Source organism: Limanda limanda, chromosome 18 (assembly GCF_963576545.1).
Source record: "Limanda limanda chromosome 18, fLimLim1.1, whole genome shotgun sequence".
Lineage (NCBI taxonomy): Eukaryota > Metazoa > Chordata > Actinopteri > Pleuronectiformes > Pleuronectidae > Limanda > Limanda limanda.
Genome location: NC_083653.1, coordinates 781,389 through 801,388, shown reverse-complemented (window position 1 = coordinate 801,388; position 20,000 = coordinate 781,389). Strand labels below are relative to the sequence as shown.

The following is a 20,000-nucleotide window of genomic DNA, read 5'->3' as shown; positions in this document are numbered from 1 at the left end:
GCAGGAGTGTGTCGTGTTGTTCTCTGGTTCCAACACAGGAGTGTGTTGTGTTGTTCTCTGGTTGGAACACAGGAGTGTGTTGTGTTGTTCTCTGGTTGGAACACAGGAGTGTGTTGTGTTTTTCTCTGGTTGGAACACAGGAGTGTGTTGTGTTGTTCTCTGGTTGGAACACAGGAGTGTGTTGTGTTGTTCTCTGGTTGGAACACAGGAGTGTGTTGTGTTGTTCTCTGGTTGGAACACAGGAGTGTGTTGTGTTGTTCTCTGGTTGGAACACAGGAGTGTGTTGTGTTGTTCTCTGGTTCGAACGCAGGAGTGTGTCGTGTTGTTCTCTGGTTCCAACACAGGAGTGTGTTGTGTTGTTCTCTGGTTGGAACACAGGAGTGTGTTGTGTTGTTCTCTGGTTGGAACACAGGAGTGTGTTGTGTTGTTCTCTGGTTGGAACCCAGGAGTGTGTTGTGTTGTTCTCTGGTTGGAACACAGGAGTGTGTTGTTCTCTGGTTGGAACACAGGAGTGTGTTGTGTTGTTCTCTGGTTCGAACACAGGAGTGTGTTGTGTTGTTCTCTGGTTCCAACACAGGAGTGTGTTGTGTTGTTCTCTGTTTCGAACACAGGAGTGTGTTGTGTTGTTCTCTGGTTCCAACGCAGGAGTGTGTTGTGTTGTTCTCTGGTTCTAACACAGGAGTGTGTTGTGTTGTTCTCTGTTTCGAACACAGGAGTGTGTTGTGTTGTTCTCTGGTTCCAACGCAGGAGTGTGTTGTGTTGTTCTCTGGTTCCAACATCTGGTTATGTGTAGGGACGGGAATCAGCAGGGACCTCCCGATACGATACTATCACGATACCGAGGTGGCGATACGATATGTATTGCGATTCTGTAAGTAATGCGATTCGATATTACGATTTCCTGGGATTTCTTTTGGTTATTTTTTTAAATACTGGACCATGGAAAAATGTTGAATCATTCCTTCAATACAACACAGTCAAATTCACTTAGAGCTTTACCAGTTTTATTTAAAATATTAACATTAACTTAATGACTGCCGGGCAGCCAATAGAGAAAAGAAATAAAAATGTTCCCTATTATTGTAAAGCTCCTGTCAACTGCACACAAACTGACAGATTAATAAATGTATTCCACTTAGGGCTTTACGGAATCGATTTTTTCCCAGACCAGAACTCGGCTCAGATCCAGTTCTGTGTCTGAACTGGATCCAGCTGCAGCCTGGAGGTTTCCTGATGTGAAGCTGCCGTGTGTCTAGTGACGGACTTGATTCCCTGTCCTGTGTGGACACTAGGACACTAGGACACTAGGACACTAGGACACTAGGACACTGAGACACTGTTACTGAGGAGGTGCCACTCCACACGTTACCATGACGACTCAGACAGCGGTCCTGAGCGGCGGCTGCAGACGCACGTTTCTGCCTCCAGCTCATTCATGTTCTAATTATTGTTTCTTCGTTTAGTTTGAAATGAAAAGAGACTTTTAAGGAGACATTCGAACAATCGGGAGACTTTGAACTTTCTCAGTCTTTTATATTCCTTTGGTCTCAAGGCCGTTTCCTCCTGTTCTTCCTCTCTCGGCCGCTCCTCCTCCTCCTCCTCCTCCTCCTCCTCCTCCTCCTCCTCCACCTCCTCCTCCTCCTCCACCTCCTCCTCCTCCTCCTCCTCCTCCTCCACCTCCACCTCCACCTCCACCTCCTCCTCCACCTCCTCCTCCTCCTCCTCCTCCTCCTCCACCTCCTCCTCCTCCTCCTCCTCCTCCTCCTCCTCCTCCTCCTCCTCCTCCTCCTCCTCCTCCTCCTCCTCCTCCTCCTCCTCCTCCTCCTCCTCCTCCTCCTCCTCCTCCTCATCCTTTGCTGCAGTCTTGGCCGCTGCGTGAGGCCTCGGCCGTTAAAGATAATTAAAGACGGGTTTCCTCTTCTCAGCGGCTGACTCACGGCTCGGACACTTTGCCGCCTCACGGCCTGAAGGGTCGTTCAGCTCGTTGACTCCGATCCAATCAGGAGAGGAGGGGAAGCCCGATGCTCGGGGGGGGGGGGGGCTGTGACGAGTGCTGCATCGTGTCCACATCAAACACAAGTTGAGAATCCGTGTTCAACAATTACACTTAGAATTATCTCCAAATAACAAATCAGTATCCATCTAAAAAACATCTAAAACATTAGAGCTGCAACTTTTTATTTGAAATGTCGGTGTACTGTGTTGTATACTACTTTGTGTACTGTGTTGTGTACTGTGATGTGTACTGCTTTGTGTACAGTGTTGTGTACTGTGTTGTGGACAGCTTGTGTACTACGTTGTGTACTACGTTGTGGACAGCTTGTGTACTACGTCTTGTACTACGTTATGTACTGCGTTGTGTACTACGTTGTGTACTACGTTGTGTACTACGTTGTGTACTGCGTTGTGTACTGCGTTGTGGACAGCTTGTGTACCGTGTTGTGTACTGGGTTGTGGACAGCTAGTGTACTACGTTGTGTACTACGTTGTGTACTACGTTGTGGACAGCTTGTGTACTACGTCTTGTACTACGTTATGTACTACGTTGTGTACTACGTTGTGGACAGCTTGTGTACCGTGTTGTGTACTGTGTTGTGTACTGTGTTGTGTACTGCATTGTGTACTGTGTTGTGTACTGTGTTGTGTACTGCGTTGTGCACTACGTTGTGTACTACGTTGTGTACTACGTTGTGTACTACGTTGTGTACAGCTTGTGTACTACGTTGTGTACTACGTCTTGTACTACGTTGTGTACTGTGTTGTGTACTACGTTGTGTACAGCTTGTGTACTGCGTTGTGTACTACGTTGTGTACAGCTTGTGTACTGCGTTGTGTACTACGTTGTGTACAGCTTGTGTACTGTGTTGTGTACTACGTTGTGTACAGCTTGTGTACTGTGTTGTGTACAGCTTGTGTACCGTGTTGTGTACTTTGTTAGCGTACCCTCAGCCTCACACACACACCGCAGCAGTAAACTCGTCCACATGAAACCAAGTCCACAGATATGACAGGTGAAATGAACCCGGAGGATTTGAACGTCCTCTCGTCCGTCACAGAGATGGATTATAATTAATCACCCCCCCCCCCCCCTGACATGTTTATACGTTTCCACCGACTGAGCTGACGGCTCCTCTCTGATTGGCTGAGCCGGGTTCCAACGTCTGGAGTCCATCGGTCGTGTCCTGGTGATGTCACTTCCTGCTGCAGCTGCTGCTTCCTGTCCACCGACACAGAGGAGGAGCTCACACCTGTGAGTGGAGCCGCCGCTTCGCCGGTGTGTCGGAGCGCCGCGGCGTGCCAGACGATAGCCACGCCCCCACAGAGCCGTGTCCTTGATGGACACGTCCCCTCTGATTATAGAGACACCGGTGGAGGTGGAGACGCAGCTGCATCTCATTCATGTCATCGGATCAGCTGCTGACGAGTTCCAGCTCCGGAGGAAGAAGAAAAATACTTTGAACTGGATTTATTATAAATGTAACTTGAATCCTGTCTTCAGCTCAGATGATGTTCCCAGTTAATCCCAGTTACCTCCACCATGTTCTCATCTGTGTGTGAAAACCAAACCTGGTGTAAATATCAGACGTCTGTCGAATGCAAAGGAAACTTCAGCTGCTGGAAGGAGAACAACAGGTTTGGTTCTGTGGACCAGTGTCTGTGGAGGTGTTGGTCTCAGACCTGCTGATGGACGGTGATCCAGACGCAACACTTTGATGTGAGTGTTGCAGGAGACGGAGAACCGAACCTCTGTCGTCTCTCCACCTGCAGAACAAAGAACCTCATTGTTCCAGCTGGAAACCAAGTTTTAGATCCTGGTGCTTGTGTTGGTGCATTAGAATGACTCCTAGAATATCCAGATGAAGCTTTGTTCCTCCACGTTGGCAGAACCTCGTGGCCAGAGGCGTGATGCTCCTGGGTTCTCCTTCCATCCTGGTGTTGTGAACACGATAACTGGAGAACACCTTGAGAGGATTCCTTCCAATGTTCTACAAACACTCATTAGGACTCGAGGATGAATGGAGATCGATGTGATGAACCTGGTGTGTGTGGAAGCTTCCCAGTGAGCGATGTTCATCCCAGGACCAAAAACCTGCTGCTTCACCAACACTGACCACAGGAGACGTGTGTTACACAGTTCATGTGTGAAGCTTCTTGACGTTGTGTCTTTTGTGTTTGTGTCTGCAGGTTGTCGACTGTTCCTGGGACGAGACGGTGAAGATCTACACCCCCGCCTGTCTGTCCCCTGGAGGACAGGGGGCCACATCGTAGAGCTTCATCCAAAACTGGATCCAAACCCCGGGTCTGGTCCTCAGAGTCCAGGTCCTCACTACAGGGGTTTCACATGGAAACCATGGCAACCAGTCCTCACAGAGGTGGAGCTGCAAAGACTCTGGAAACTGGACTTTCATTTATCTGCATACGAAAATGATTTGAAATGTTTAATCTGGAACCGTGTGTGTGTGTGTGTGTGTGTCGATGTGTGTGTGTGTGTGCGTGTCGATGTGTGTGTGTGTGTGTGTTTATTTACTAATAAAAGAGCCTGTGACCCTGTTTGTTAGTTTCAGTTCAGATCTGCAGCTGATGTGAATAAATCCTCGTCTCTCACTCGACGTCGTGTCTTCTCTGTTTCTTCTTCTCCTTCATCTCAGGGATCTTCAGTTAAACTGCAGAACAAATGTCAACTGGGACTAATCTCAGAGTAAATGCCGTGAGTGAAGATGAGGATCTGTGTGCAGCTCCTTCAGACTCACTTCATCTTTCTTCATCACATTTTTAAAAAGCGTGTAATTATTTCCTCTGATGTTCCTGTGACGACGTGTGCGTCCGTCTCCTCCGTCAGAGAAAAGCTTCTCAAATAACTTCTCTGATAAAACCCGTTAAAGTTCAGGACTGGTGAGCATGTGACGCTGAGGGCGGGACTATCTCATTCATCAGTTCTACAGACGATCCCATTGGTTCCTAACACGAGAGCAGCTGCAGGAGAAGAGCTGAAGCTGGAGAGAGAACGAGAGGAAGAGACAGAACATCTGAGAGCAAGAGAAACGGCAGAAAGAATCTAAACTCCAGCAGGAGTCATTACTATTCATTTAGATTCATTAATATTAATTATTTCTTGTGTTTATGATGAAATTCCTGTAAACACAAAGTGACTTGGTGAAACTGAAACCTCAGGAGCAGGAGAGAGCTTCTCCAGCTTCTCCTCCTCCTGCTGCTGCAGGACGTGTGTGGGCTGCAGTTCTTCAAACGCCTGAATACATTATACACAGTTTATTTTAATTATCGCTGTGTTAATGGGGGATTTTCCAGTAATTATCAAACACAGAAACAGAATGTGAACATTCCACACGCTCCCTGCCGCACGCTGATGTTTCCTCATTCACCCGCCAGGATTTCCTGCTACTTGCTCATTTATAAATCCATATTCTCTGTGTTTTAAGTGAAATTACTCGGCCTAATCTATATTACCTCCAGTTTGTGGAATAATGAAGCAGCAGAGAAGCGTCTGGGTCTGAATCCTCGGCCGGGTCTTAATCTGCTCCCGTGCTGGAAGCGTGTCCGGCCTCCTCTGTCTCCCGGTGTTAATTGGAAGCTAATGGTCTGAGCTCGATAAGGAAGGATCCTCCTCCCTCGTGGCCTGGAAGATGATTTTATGATGAAATGTTTCAATTAAAATATTGTCCAAGCCATTTCCACGCCTGTTATGAACGCCTGGTGACGTGTGTGATAAGCAGGAAGAGGAGGAGGAAGAGGAGGAGGAAGAGGAGGAGAAGATGATGGCAAACATCTGAACCTTTTACTTGGAGAGAGAAAAGTTTTTTTAATTGATTATTTCATTAGTTTTCCTCTGATTCAGTTCCAATAATAATGAACCTTGAAGTTCTACTGAGCCGTGACGTCCGAGGAGCCGGATGAGGTTCATCAGTGGATTCGTCTTCAGGTTGAAGTTTTCCAACACAATGAAAAACTGGTGTCGTTCATTCAGGGCCTCCTCAGCATCAACACGTATATATAAACATATAAACATGTAAACATATAAACATGTAAACATATAAACATATAAACATATAAACATGTGTTTCCTCTGGAACAAACAGAGACATCTCATCACTTTTACCTTTAATTCACTGTTTCTACTAAAACTGTCAATAAAGTTTGAATGAATCAGTTTGATCCAATTCACCTTCCTCTCTCTCTCTCTCTCTCTCTCTCTCCCTCTCTCTCTCTCTCTCTCTCTCTCTCTCTCTCTCTCTCTCTCTCTTTGCCCAGCCAACAGCCTCTGCGGCAAACTCCCCCTCTCTCTCTCTCTCCCTCTCTCCCCCTCTCTCTCCCTCCCCCACACTGTCTTAATTCCCCCTTCCTCTCTCTCCCTCTCCCTCTCTCTCTCTCTCTCTCTCTCTCTCTCTCTCTCTCTCTCTCTCTCTCTCTCTCTATCTCCCCCTCCTCTCTCTCTCTATCTCTCCCCTCCACTCTCTCTCCCTCTCTCTCCCTCCCTCTCAGAGCACGACCTCTCCTCCTCTGTTCATCATCTCTTCTTCTCTGCTGCAGCTCCAGTTCCAGAGGATTCACTTCTTCTTGTCTTCTTTGCTCTTTTCGTTATTTGGAATGAAGAGGGAAACAGTGAGTGATGAACTCTGTTGGTCACAAGAGGAAACTCACAGATATTAATATTTAATATCTCGTCCAGGTGAACAGAGGGAAACTGAACTTCATCGAACAGAAGAGAGAGGAGCTTTCTCTTATTATTATTTTATTTTAAACTTAAAGCTGCTGGATGAAGATGAATTTCCTTCACTCGGGGTTCTGACGCCTCCTCCTCCCCTCCTCCTCCTCCTCCTCCTCCTCCTCCTCCTCCTCCTCCTCCTCCTCCTCCTCCTCCTCCTCCTCCTCCTCCTCCTCTCCTCCTCTCCTCCTCCTCCCCTCCTCCTCCTCCTCCTCCTCTTCTCCTCCTCCTCCTCTTCCACACCGGCTCCGCACCGGCAGTGGAACGGTTCCACTTCGATCTCGTGGTTTCTTTCCTTCTCCTGAAGAACATCTGAGTTCCTCCGGAGCGCCTCGCCATGGATGTGTTTAAGAGCCGGATGTTGGGCATCTCCGTGGCCGTGGCGCACGGAGTCTTCTCCGGGTCTCTGAACATCCTGCTGAAGTTCCTCATCACCAACTATCACTTCACCTACCTGACGCTCATCCAGTTCCTGACCAGCAGCACCGCGGCGCTGACGCTGGAGACGCTGCGGCGGCTCGGGAAGGTGCAGATCCCGGCGTTCAGCCTGCAGCTGTGCAAGGTAAGGACCGGGAGGACCAGGGACCAGGAGGTCCAGAGACCGGGAGGTCCAGGGACCGGGAGGACCAGGGATCGGGAGGTCCAGAGACCAGGAGGTCCAGAGACCTGAGCCAGAGATCTGAGCCAGAGAGCATGAGGTCCAGAGAGCTGATCCAGAGACCTGGTCCAGAGACCTGGTCCATAGACCTGGTTCAGAGACCTGGTCCAGAGACCTCAGGACGCAGCAGGTTCATCTGAGCCAACAAGTTTTAATAGAGACTAAAACATGTAGAAACAATTCACAGATCGTAGTGAGGACTAAACTACAAGAGAGTATAAATATAATTGTAATATTAATTGAATGAAAACTCCATCTTTAAACCGTTTTCATGTGATCAGCTGCTAAATTCCACAAACATACTTTTATATTTAGTAAAATGCATAATTACAAGATCTCTGCGTTTTTATCTTTTCTTCTTTCAACCTGCAGCTGTAAAAAATGTTCACGCTAAAGTTGAAGTCTCATAGAAAACAGCATATTTCATTATTTTAAACCTTATTAAATCATATTATACTTTAAACAACTGACACAACTTTACTTTGACATTTCATTAAAAGTTATCCATGTGAATGATGTAGTTTTATTTTGAAAGGTAGTGATGACAGGATGGATGTTTAGTGACCTCCGTACAGTTGATTTATTTTCCAGTTATTGATTATTGGCTGATTGATGAACTGCATCTGCAGATTAGCTGATTAACGACTGATTCAATCTGTCAGTGTTTCTCATGTTCATCATGAAGATCGACGCTAAAACAATAACCTCACTTTTTATAATTCAACTAAAATGAAACTAATTCCACGAAATAAAGACATGTTTATGGCACAGCGCCCTCTAGTGGCAGGCTCCAGGAAGTGCAATTAACAATGTTAGTGTAGAATCTGATTGGTGCGATATTACAAACCAGGAACTCTGGGGCCGATATTACAGCTTTGGTCAGAAAGTTTGTTTTACGATCTAACACAAGTGCGTGTGTGTGTGTGTGTGTGTGTGTGTGTGTGTGTGTGTGTGTGTGTGTGTGTGTGTGTGTGTGTGTGTGTGTGTGTGTGTGTGTGTGTGTGTGTGTGTCTGCAGGAGTTCTCCTCGGTGTGCGTCCTCTCCACGCTGCAGTCCACCCTCACGCTCTGGTCCCTGCGTGGCCTCAGCCTGCCCATGTACGTCGTGTTCAAGCGCTGCCTGCCGCTCTTCACGCTCAGCATCGGCGTGTGCGTGCTGAAGAACGGCGTGCCGTCCGTCGGCGTGGTGACCGCCGTCATCATCACCACCGGGGGGGCCGCACTCGCTGGTAAGACGTTCTTCATCTATACGAGAAACAGAAACATGTTCATCAGGGTTTCAGGGGGCGGGGCTTATGACCCACACTGCTGCCATTGGGGGGATCCAGATGTTTTGGCTTCACTTCAGCGAGCTGCTGTCGTCGTGGTGACGGTCATCTTCACACTCTTGTTGCTCCGGTTTGGTCTCCACACTGCCTTGAACCTAACGTTCACTCGCTTGTCGCCAGCTGTTGGATGTGGGCGGGGCTGCGGACATTATTCAACATATTTATTAACGCTTTCTGATCATTTAAGGTTAAATAATAATTCTGATCCTGTTTTAAAACAGAAGAAACGTTTGTGGCCTGACCTTTGACCCCTGATCTGATTATTAACATGTAACTACGACCTCGGTCCCCAAAGACAAAAGGAAAATGTCTCTAAAACAACAGGAGTCTTTCACTCCCTTCATCCACAATATGTTTCTCTCCTGTGAAAACAAAGATGATTATCAAGCAGATTAAATCCAGAAGGAAGAATCTGCTCCTGTGAGAGCAGCAGAGGAGATGGATTCAGGAACCTAATCATCTGCATGTTTATGACTCCAGCATCATTAACAGTAATGGACAAGAAAAAGATGGAAGTATTTTACCATCGAGGAATTAATTTAACAGTTAAGCAGTTTTACAAATGAAGAAAAGCTGAAAAAGCTGTTAAAGGTCGATAAACAGACGGATGTGAAGAGACAGATGAGAAAGAGACGGAGAAGAAGAGTAAGACTCAGATTTATCACTTCTGTTGTGGAAAGAAATAAAGAATAAACACGAGAGAAATAAAAATGTAAAATTCAGCTCATCTCCACGATAAAAGTGAGTTTCAGTTCAAATCAGAACCAATTGAATCAATGAAGAGCAGCAGGAGCAGATGTGAGAGGAACATTGTTCCTGTGAAATGAGGGCACCTGGTGGACAGGTGAGGAACAGCAGGCTGTGGACCTGTGATATTACATGTGTGTTAGAAGGATCTAATCAGTTCATCATTGAGTTCAAGAGACAACTGATCTAAATGTGAAGATATCATCTGTAACTTCATCTTCAAGAGGCCAAAGCATGCTCTGAGGCCACGGTGACCTTTGACCTTTGACCTTTGACCACATCTAATTAGTTAATCTCTGAGTATTAGATGTTGTGTTCACAAGGCAAAGAGAAGCTTTGTGAGGTCAAATTATTTGACCTTTCACCACCAAAATGTTATCGATTCCTTCTTGATTGTTTGAATTGCTTGAATTTTTTTACCAAATTTGAAAATATTCCCTCGAAATGTTCTTGAGATCGTATTCGAACTTACGACCTCAAACCATAACGCCTCCGGCCACAAGGTGTCGCCACCGCAGAAGCAGAGGACGACGTCAGTATGCTACAGACACAAGTAAAACAAAACTTCTCTAACCGAGCTTCCTCCGGGTTCTGCTCCAGGTGCCGGCGATCTGACCGGCGACCCGTCCGGTTACGTCACCGGCGTGTTGGCGGTGATCGTCCACGCCTCCTACCTGGTGCTGATCCAGAAGACCAGCCTGGACAGCGAGCACGGCCCGCTCACCGCCCAGTACGCCATCGCCATCATGGCCACGCCGGTGAGGACTGATGACTTGTTCTCTCCATCGTCTGCTCCTCCTCTCTCCTCGGGTTCTCTCTTTTCTGTCCTTCCTCCTTTTGTCTTTGTTCCTTTTCTTTCTCTCTCTCTATCTCTCTCTCTCTTTATCCTGTTTCCTCCGTCTCCTCCTCCGTCTGTTTTGAACTCTTCTCTCTTCAGAACTCTGAAACTTGCCCTGTAGAGTTTTCTTGTCAACACAAAGCTCATTCTTCATTCTCATTCTTCCCGGAGCTTTAACAAACGTGTAGAATTCATTTTCTTCTTCAAACACATTTCTTCATTTCATGTTTACGTTCTGTCGTCTTTCTTTTCTTCCCGTTTGAACCCAAACTCTCCCGGTGTTTCGTGGAACCTTTATCTTGGCGCCTCACTCTGACTCCTCCTCTCGGTTCCTCTCAGGTGCTGCTGGTCTGCTCCTTCATCTCCATGGACGCCATCAGCATGTGGTCGTACGAGGGCTGGAAGGACCCGCCCATCACCACCATCTTCACCTTCTGCGTCTTCATCGGCTGCGCCATGAACTTCACCACGCTGCACTGCACCTACATCAACTCCGCCGTCACCACCAGCTTCGTGGGCGTGGTCAAGAGCATCGCCACCATCACCGTGGGCATGCTGGCGTTCAGCGACGTCTCGCCGACCCGGCTGTTCATAGGAGGAGTTGCGGTGAACACCGTCGGCTCCATCACTTACTGCGTGGTCAAGTACTTTGAGACGAGGAAGAAGAGCTTGTACGAGGACCTGGAAGTGGCGGCGAAGGACGAGGCGCTGCCGGGCGAGCCTCACCAGGAGAAGCCGGCGCTGAACGGGGACGGGCCCGGCGCCGGCGTCGGACCTGACGTAGAACCACCGCAGCTCGATGGAGTGATGACCAGCGACCGGGCGGAGGAGTCGGCGGCGGCCGGGCTGGTGAACGGACAGGCGTGGACAGGAGACGGGGGTGAAGGAGGCGGGAACTCTCATGTGATGACAGAGAAGGAGGTGGTGGAGATGCAGAGGGAGCACCTCCACAGGGAGAGCTCCGCCCCCCCCGGCCAGGCGCTCAGCGACAGCTACGTCGGCGTGTGGAGGTCCATCAGACATCTGCAGTTCATGAAGAAAGAACCTCTGATGGAGAACATGGAGCAGCAGAGTCCGTGAGAGCCGGACGGAGAGATGGACTCTGGAGAGGAGGCGGGAGGAGGTGGAGAAGGAAAAGAAAGAAAAGAAACCAGAGGAGAAGAGGAGGAGGAGGAGGAGGAGGAGGAGGAGGAGGAGGAGGAGGAGGAGGAGGAGGAGGAGGAGGAGGAGGAGGAGGAGGAGGAGGAGGAGGAGGAGGAGGAGGAGAAGAGGAGGAGGAGGAGAAACGACAATAAACTCAACCACCTCTTTTATCAGCATTAAATTAAAGTTCCTCAGTGGAAGCCTAAAGGTCACGAGGTCACTCGGGCTGAGCAGCAAACAGACAGAGTTTGTGATGAGAGTGAAAAGAGGTGGAGAGAAGAGGATGAAGAGTTCCAGGAGAAGCTGCTTGTCAGAGATAAATTCTGCTTCCTGTCTCCTTGGGCTCGGTGGCGTGCGGCGGGGGGGGGGGGGCGAGCTCGCCACCGTGTAGCATGATTTGGTTTGGTTTGCATCCCGCCCGGTTCAGACGCCCCGCCAAACAAAACAAGTGCATCTTGTGCAAAGTGAAATATCAGATCCATCCAGGGATCAGCAAACCAACCAGCGCTCGTCTGGTTCCAACCTGGAGAACCCGTGTTCCTGATGAGAGCTTCTCATTGGTTCAGGTTCAGCCGCTTGTTAAACCTTTTCCCACGAAGAAGAGAGAACCCGTGTTCCTGATGAGAGCTTCTCATTGGTTCAGGTTCAGCCGCTTGTTAAACCTTTTCCCACGAAGAAGAGAGAACCCGTGTTCCTGATGAGAGCTTCTCATTGGTTCAGGTTCAGCCGCTTGTTAAACCTTTTCCCACGAAGAAGAGAGAACCCGTGTTCCTGATGAGAGCTTCTCATTGGTTCAGGTTCAGCCGCTTGTTAAACCTTTTCCCACGAAGAAGAGAGAACCCGTGTCTGCATGAGTGTGATTGTTTGTGTCTGTGGGTTCACGGCTGTTTGAGCGGAGCCACTTCCTGTTCAGCGGAGCCACTTCCTGTTACGTTGTATAATCGTATGAGGTCACATTGAACTTGACCTTTGACCTTTGAGCACCAAATTCAGATCAGTTCATGTGTGAGTCTGGATGAACGTTTTCATTGTGTTTTATTCGGTTAAAAGTGGAAACTTCTCAACAACCTTAGTTCTGTCTTAGGGTTGATTCAGTTTCTCTGAATAATCCTGATTGAACAGTTATTATTATCATTAATATAAAACAGTCAGTATTTACATCCCAACGTTTTCTTCTTTCTTTCTTTCTTCTTGATTCGTCAGTGAAACAGGAAACTGTGTTGGGACTGTAAACATCTGGAAATCTGTGATGAGAGAAACAGAAGTTTAGCACGAGGACGAGAAGCTGGAGAGTCGTGACTCCAGAAACCAGGGGGGGGGGGGTGCTCATTCAGGCAAATCAACATCAGCGTCTGTCGGGCACGGGTGTGGGCGGGGGGGTCTGAAGGAATTAGGTTTCCACGTCCGGCTGCAGTCGAGTCGGCTCCTCATGTGGGCGTCGACACGTGGACATGTGGGCGTCGACACGTGGACACGTCTGTTTCTGTAAAATATCTGAACTTTACGGCGAGTTATTAAATCTGGCGTTTTAAGATTCGATGAATTCGAAGATTCAGACTCTTTGATATTCAATTTAAAAACAAACTGTCTCAAATCATCTCTATCACCCCCTGGTGGCCTGCTGCAGTATCGATTATAAACTCCGCCTCCTCCATGTTAGCAGTTCTTATTACTGATCAGTTCGGTTTTAATACATTTTTCGATGATAGAAAAACGTCATGATTGATAACTGAGCGTATTAAAACAGAGCAGAATATTGTTTTTACAGAAATGATTGTGTTGAATTTCTCTGCTTGAAAGAAACCTGCTGAGAATTTAACGTGGAAAACAGCCCAGAAACATCTGTGCACATCTGCAGGAGCGGCTGCAACATCTGCACATGACAAGTCTGGACCAATGAGAATTAAAAGACATAAATAAATAAGTTTAAATAAGAAGAATTCACTGAATAGAGTTAACGTGTGAGCGGCGCTTCGTTCTGTCTGTGACGACACATGTGACTCAATCACATCTGGATCTTATGGGTCATGTGACTTCACTGCCGGGTCACGTGACCCACGACGGAAACGTGACGCTCCGGTGAACATGAAGCCAGAAAGGAAAACTCCCCTATTTGTTCTTTAATGGTTTTACCCACGTGATTAAAAACCAGGTGAACCTGCTCACTGGGAGTCAGGAGGTGAACGTGTGTTGTGTGCTTGTTGTGAGTCTGTGGTGGATCCGTGTTGTGTTGTCGTGTCCACAGCCTCCACACAGGAAACGCTCATCTTCACCTCTCCTTCAAATGCTCTCTGTCACAGAGCTGCAGGCGGCCTGCGGAGAGAGAAGCTGATTCCGACTGAAATCGATTTCTCTTCTTCTCACGATCCCCAAACTTCATTTAGCGCTGGATGAGCGGCGACGTGTCCCCGAGCGGCGGCTACACAACACGAGCACAGACCAACACTTCAAGTGTCTCTGCTGGAGCGTGTTCAGACGTGTTGATGAGTCCGGGGCCGTCGCCGGGCGCCATGTCGATATGAGATGTTTGACTGAGGTGACGCTTCCATGAGGAGAAAACACAAACTATTACAACCTGTAACTTCTGAATTCAGATCCAGTTTGATTTGAGATTAAACACGTAAAACGAGATCAGGTCAGAACTGTGCTGAGAAACCAGGGTTCTCGGGGGGGATTCATTTATACCATGATGTGTATTTTTTCTGTCTTATTTAATTTGCACGTGAACTTATTGTCGCCCGTGTTGTGAGTCCGTGTTGTTCCTGCAAATAAAAGAAAACTGTCTTGACGGCTGAAGGCAAAACAACATCTGCTCTTCAATTTGCATGTTCAATGCAAAGTAAATGGAAAATGTTTTATAAAGAAATCTGTGCACTGGAATATCTATTGTGTTGTGTGTGTGTGTGTGTTTTTATAAAGGCGTTTCCATGGTGATGATGATGATGTGTCCATCAGTAATGACAGAGGGGGGGGGGGGTATTTAAAGGTTTCTCTGAGTTAAACTGAGACGTTTCCATCGCAGGTGGTTTTGTTGAGATATTCAGGATTTTAGTTTGATTCCTGATGTCAGAATTTTTACTTTTAAAATAATGTCTTTGATTACGTCCATTGATAACTTCTGATTCATTATTTTCAAATGATGTTTGTGCAACAGGGAGAAAAATCCTAGTGATGAAGATCTGGTGAAAGGATCCTGATCGTGTTCAGAAACAAAACCAGAGTTTTATCAAATCTGCACTTTGCAAGATGTCAAAATCTCTGTTTCTGTGAATTAAAATGTTTTTGTTTCTGAGGCTCAAACTCAGAAGAGAAGGTTTGAGTTTTGTAAAACATCTGCGTCAGAGTGGACAGTGGTTATTAAGTGAATCAGCCTTGGAAATAGGACAGTTCAGCTCCGAGCTTCTAAAGTGAGTGGAGAGTGTGAGAAGAAGTGAAACTCACATTAACCTGCAGCTGAATCACGACAGGGAGAGGAAACGTGTTTGTGTTTATTTTGTTCGTGTCTCTTTCAGAGGAGCTGATGTTGAGAGGCTGCGTTTCACAGAGTAAAGAGTAAAGAGCTGGAAGGTTTAAAACACACGACACGACGCAGAGAAGCTTCACACAGGATTAAAGAGGAGCAGCAGTGAAAAGACTCTGAGCTCAGTTTGATTCTGAAGAGACGCCTTCGAGCTGCTCGACACGAGGAACACAGAGGAATGAAACCTGAGAGAGAAGCTCGTGGCCTCAGAACATCGACAGAGGAACAAACACGAGGGAGAAAGAAACAGAATCATAAGAAACGTGTTCATCACAGAGAAACTGAACAAAAAAAGACATGTTTCTCACAAGAAACTGAACAAAAATGAGAGTTACTTTATTTATTAAACTGTCAAACACAGAACATCATTCTGTACCACAACACACTTAATTAACGCTAATTAAAATCATCTCTAGCACCCCCTGGTGTCTGGCTGCAGTAAAGATTATAACCTCTCCTCCTCCATGTTAGCAGATGGAACATTGACCAAAAATTAAAATCAATGTAGACGTTCAATAAATGTTTGAAGATGTTTCTGTCATTTCATCTCGTTCTCATCTCTCTGATGTTTGTTCAAGTTTCTGATCAGTTTGGTTCGAATCAGTTATTTAATGATATGAAAACCGGCTGAGACGATTTTATTGATAATATTTAAAGAATAGTATTTGCAACAGGAAGAGTTGTCTCCATCTCGTGGCTGTGAGGTGGAAATGCACTGACAATAGAATATCAGAAAGAAGTGAGACAGCGCCACCCAATGGACACTTTGCTTCACTGCAGCTTCAGGAATGAATCCAGACTTTCTGACTGATCTGATTCAGCTGCTCACGTTTTATTTATCTGCTCATTAAACCTCGTTTCACTTTTGACTCCCGATACAAAACTGAATCAACTATTTCACTTCCTGCTTTAAACCAGCAGCTTGATTAAAGTGAAGCTGGTTTCCTCCTTCACTCCATCTGCTGGGAGAACCACTGCATCAACCAGGCTGCAGGGGGCGCTGTTCATCACTAAGTTACATCGTGTTGCTTTAAATCTTGAATAATTTGGATTTAAACATTCAAACTAATGAATAAAGATAAATAAAATAAATCAAGGGACAAATGTCAGAAATAAAGTATTAGAGTCTTTGTTGTTTCTGGAATAAAAGTGACACATTTTATTATGAACCCAGAAACAAACGGAGGGTTCGATTGATCGCTGGTGGTCACGCTCGACAGCTTGAATCTTTATTTGAACTGTAAAACTGATTTGTCTGATTTGGTGAATTCCAGTTCACACACACACACACACGCCCTCTGGTGGTCGGAGCTTCACGCCCCCTGGTGGTCGGAGCTTCACGCCCCCTGGTGGTCGGAGCTTCACGCCCTCTGGTGGTCGGAGGTTCAGCTGGAGTTCTTGCCGCTCCTCTTCTTCTTCTTCTTCGGGGCCTGTTTCTTGGACGAGTCTGCGTTGGAGGCGGAGCTCGTGTTTTTGGACGGAGACGCTGTGGGCGTGGCCTGCACGGGTTCGTCAGCTCTGACCTCAGCAGGCGTCTTCAACGCTTCAGCCTGTGGTTCTGTGGCAGGAGGATTCTCCACCTTCTCAGCTGCTGCTGGTTCCTGTGCAGGAAGCTGCTCCTCCTCTGGTTTCACCTCCTCTGCTCCAGCTGTGGAAACATCTGGCTTTAGAGCCGTCTCCACTTTGTCCTGCGGAGAAACATCAGCTTCCACCTTCTGCTCGGCGCCTGAAGCCGGCTCCTGTTGGACCTGAGGTTTGGTTTTGAAATTGGCAAACGCAGCAGCCACCTCGTCTTCATCGAGGTCAACATCCACGGCGTCCCGCTCGGCGTCGGCTGGCGCGGCGAACAGCGAGTCGGCGAACGCCTGCAGCTTGGCCTGTTCCAGCCTGAGCCGAGCCATGTCCTCCGTGAGCACCGGGTCGTCCTCCTGCAGCTCCACCGGGGTCAGGAGGACGGGTCGGTCCTCGGCCTCCGAGACACCGGAGCTGCCGAACAGCTTCTCCGGCAGCTGGGAGCTGGACAGGCGCATGCCCTTGATTTTGTCGTAGAGGATTGTCCTCTCGTCCTGGAGAGCACGACACAGTCGCTCCAGTTTGTGGATCGTCACCACGAACTGGTCGTACTCTGTGGCCTTGTCTGTTCTCTGGAGCACGGGGGGGGGGGGGGCGGAGGAATGAGGAGTGTTATATATCATTGATTCAAGATTAAAAGGTAAAGAGCCGATGGGAAAGCGTGTCTCACCTCTTGGATCATGTCCGTCAGAGCCTTGTTGCAGTTCTCAAACCTCGACTTCCACACGTTGGACTCTTTCTCCATCGTCTTCATCTTTTCTGACATCTACAGGACGAAGAGTTAACAGATCAAAGTCAGACGAGCGTCCTGTCGGGACGAGAGACACCGACCGGTGGGAATCCTGTGAACCTACGTTGTCCATCTCCTTCTTGAAGCGCACGTAGATCTCGTTGCTTTTGGCCAAAGTCGTCTGGAACTCGTCAAACTTCTCTCCGTAGAGGGTCAGCTGGAGACAGCAACATGAACATTCACAGTCACATCATCTCTCTGAAGAGCTGAGACATGAAGAGCTGAGACATGAAGAGCTGAGACATGAAGAGCTGAGACATGAAGAGCTGAGACATGAAGAGCTGAGACATGAAGAGCTGAGACATGAAGAGCTGAGACATGAACTACAGTCAAATACAAAACCAGGTGATTCTTTCCAGAGCCTATCGCCCCCTAGTGGTCAGCCCAGATTCAGGACGTGAACTCAGAGTGAAGTTAAAGATCAGAGATCATCTGGGGCCAGAACATGAAGAAATTAACAAGTCATCAATAAAATGTGAAATCAAAATCATCTCCAACAATAAAACTGATGTGATCCTGTCTCTTGTTTCTCGTGAACAGATTTCACACGTTGTTATTATCACTCTTCTGGAATTAACGACTTTACAGGATAATTTAAAAAAGAATAAGAGTTGCATGATGGACGATGAGCAGACGTTCAGGTGATGAAGGACAAACGGATCAAATCCTCCACGTTAAACAGAACGAGAACAGGAAGTCGAGGCTCAACAGGAAGTCGAGGTTCGACAGGAAGTCGATCTGAAAACCTCTTTAAATCCAGTTTGTGACCATGTGATGCTACTTCCTGCTGATTCTATTCTATTCATAATATTATATCATATTGATAGTTCGTCCTGTCTTCCTGCTCTCGTCCTTTCTCTCGTCCTGTCTCTGGTCCTGTCTCTGGTCCTGTCTCTGGTCCTGTCTCTGGTCCTGTCTCTCGACCTGTCTCTCGACCTGTCTCTGGTCCTGTCTCTGGTCCTGTCTCTCTTCCTGTCTCTGGTCCTGTCTCTGGTCCTGTCTCTCTTCCTGTCTCTGGTCCTATCTCTCGTCCTGTCTCTCGTTCTGTCTCTCGTCCTGTCTCTGGTCCTGTGTCTCGTCCTGTCTCTCGTCCTGTCTCTCTTCCTGTCTCTGGTCCTGTCTCTGGTCCTGTCTCCCTGCTCTCATCCTGTCTCTCATCCTGTCTCTCGTCCTGTCTCTCGTCCTGTCCCTCGTCCTGTCTCTTGTCCTGTCTGTCTTCCTGCTCTGGTCTTGTCTCTCGTCCTGTCTCTGGTCCTGTCTCTCGTCCTGTCCCTCGTCCTGTCTCTTCTCCTGTCTCTCTTCCTGTCTCTCTTCCTGTCTCCTGTCTCCTGTCTCCTGTCTCCTGTCTCCTGTCCCCTGTCCCCTGTCCCCTGTCTGTCTCCCTGCTCTTGTCCTGGTGGTGGCATGTTGGATATTCACCTGCGCCTGCATCACAGTCTCCTGCTCTCGTCCTGTCTCCTGTCCCCTGTCTCCTGTCCCCTGTCTGTCTCCCTGCTCTTGTCCTGTCTCTCTTCCTGTCTCCTGTCCCCTGTCTGTCTCCCTGCTCTTGTCCTGGTGGTGGCATGTTGGATATTCACCTGCGCCTGCATCACAGTCCTCTGCTCTCTGAGAGTCTGACTCTGCAGTTTCCACTCAGCGGCCTGAATCAGTAACTGAAGAGAACAGAGAAGAGACATTTACCTTCTTCTTCATGGCCAGCTCCTGCTCCTTCATACCGAAGCATTTCTTTGTTTTGTCAATAGCCTCCCTAAGCAACTACAGTGACAGAGACAATACAGAGTCAATCTGAGCAGTGAGACATCACAGCATGCTTCCACAGAGTCAGAGAAAGGTCTTCTGCTGAGGAGACGTTTGATCCTGAAGACATGAAGCTCAGTGTGGTGGACTCACGTATTCCTTCTCTCTCTTGTGCTTCTCCTCGGCCTGAGTCAGCAGAGCGTTGGCCTCCTGCAGTTTGGCTTCGCTCAGTTTGTGCTGAAGGTCGCGGTGTCGGTCGATCTTCTCTAAACTCTGAAAGACACCGAGCAGAAGCATCATGTTTCTAACCGTTCCACAAACTGACATCACAAATATTGTTGTTTTGTGTTCATAACTCTCTTACTGTATATATTGTTTTGTTTTATACTGTTTTATATTGTTGTTTTGTTTTTATGTACAGTGGCAATTTCCAATATATGCAACAATGGACACATGGTCACATGTCCACGTGTCCAACATGCTTCCAATGGGTGTTGAGGAGAGAGAGAGACATCTCAAGTCTCTGAACATTCATCAACTTCTTGGTTTTGAACTCCCCGGTCACTGTACATGCTCATAACTCTCTTACTGTTTATATTGTTTTGTTTTATATTGTTTTATATTGTTGTTTAAAGGGACTCTTACCTTTGTTGCATTTTTACACTTTTTTTGGATAAGGTTAAATTGGTATTAATAAGGTAATGACACTCTAAAATGCAAGACAGACCCACCAGGAGTAAAAACAAACAATTATTTCACTCTCATAATATTTAGTGAAAACTTCAACCAATAAAATTCTTCGGACCGAAGGACCTTATTGGCCGACAGACCTGTCTGTTTGCTGCATGGACATGCAGGTTTTCCGTCTGCTTCTTGTGGCGCATTCGGGCCCGCGTCATCAAGGCGTATATATATATATATATATATATCATATATATGTGAATGTA

At 47.4% G+C, this 20,000-nt stretch overlaps 3 protein-coding genes across 3 annotated transcripts in view; 2 read left to right on the top strand and 1 right to left on the bottom strand.

The window, feature by feature from the left end:
• Positions 1 to 4,610, top strand: part of pex7 (peroxisomal biogenesis factor 7) — a 25,610-nt gene extending 21,000 nt beyond the window's left edge. The window contains exon 11 of the mRNA XM_061091381.1: positions 4,186 to 4,610. Coding sequence (XP_060947364.1) covers positions 4,186 to 4,269 — 84 coding nt within the window. The 3' untranslated portion in view covers positions 4,270 to 4,610. The remainder of the gene's footprint in view (positions 1 to 4,185) is intronic.
• Positions 4,611 to 7,058: 2,448 nt separating this feature from the next.
• On the top strand, positions 7,059 to 11,371 carry slc35d3 (solute carrier family 35 member D3). The gene is made up of 4 exons (XM_061092122.1): positions 7,059 to 7,283; positions 8,397 to 8,607; positions 10,054 to 10,211; positions 10,631 to 11,371. The coding sequence occupies exons 1-4, from the start codon at positions 7,059 to 7,061 to the stop codon at positions 11,369 to 11,371; spliced, it is 1,335 nt and encodes a 444-aa protein (XP_060948105.1).
• A 4,968-nt stretch (positions 11,372 to 16,339) lies between these two features.
• txlnba (taxilin beta a) overlaps positions 16,340 to 20,000 on the bottom strand; it is a 5,817-nt gene continuing 2,156 nt past the window's right edge. Inside the window, exons 6-10 of the mRNA XM_061091957.1 lie at positions 19,207 to 19,326; positions 18,997 to 19,071; positions 17,381 to 17,473; positions 17,197 to 17,292; positions 16,340 to 17,098 (exon numbers count right to left, since the gene is read on the bottom strand). Of these exons, the coding sequence (XP_060947940.1) occupies positions 16,340 to 17,098; positions 17,197 to 17,292; positions 17,381 to 17,473; positions 18,997 to 19,071; positions 19,207 to 19,326 (1,143 nt within the window). The remainder of the gene's footprint in view (positions 17,099 to 17,196; positions 17,293 to 17,380; positions 17,474 to 18,996; positions 19,072 to 19,206; positions 19,327 to 20,000) is intronic.

What these genes read in the sequence shown, in the direction of transcription:
- slc35d3 (XM_061092122.1), top strand. Translation starts at nt 7,059, where the DNA reads ATGGATGTGTTTAAGAGCCGGATGTTGGGCATCTCCGTGGCCGTGGCG. An exon ending in TCAGCCTGCAGCTGTGCAAG is followed by an intron (nt 7,284 to 8,396) that starts GTAAGGACCGGG and finishes GTGTGTCTGCAG; the next exon opens with GAGTTCTCCTCGGTGTGCGT. An exon ending in CGGGGGGGCCGCACTCGCTG is followed by an intron (nt 8,608 to 10,053) that starts GTAAGACGTTCT and finishes GTTCTGCTCCAG; the next exon opens with GTGCCGGCGATCTGACCGGC.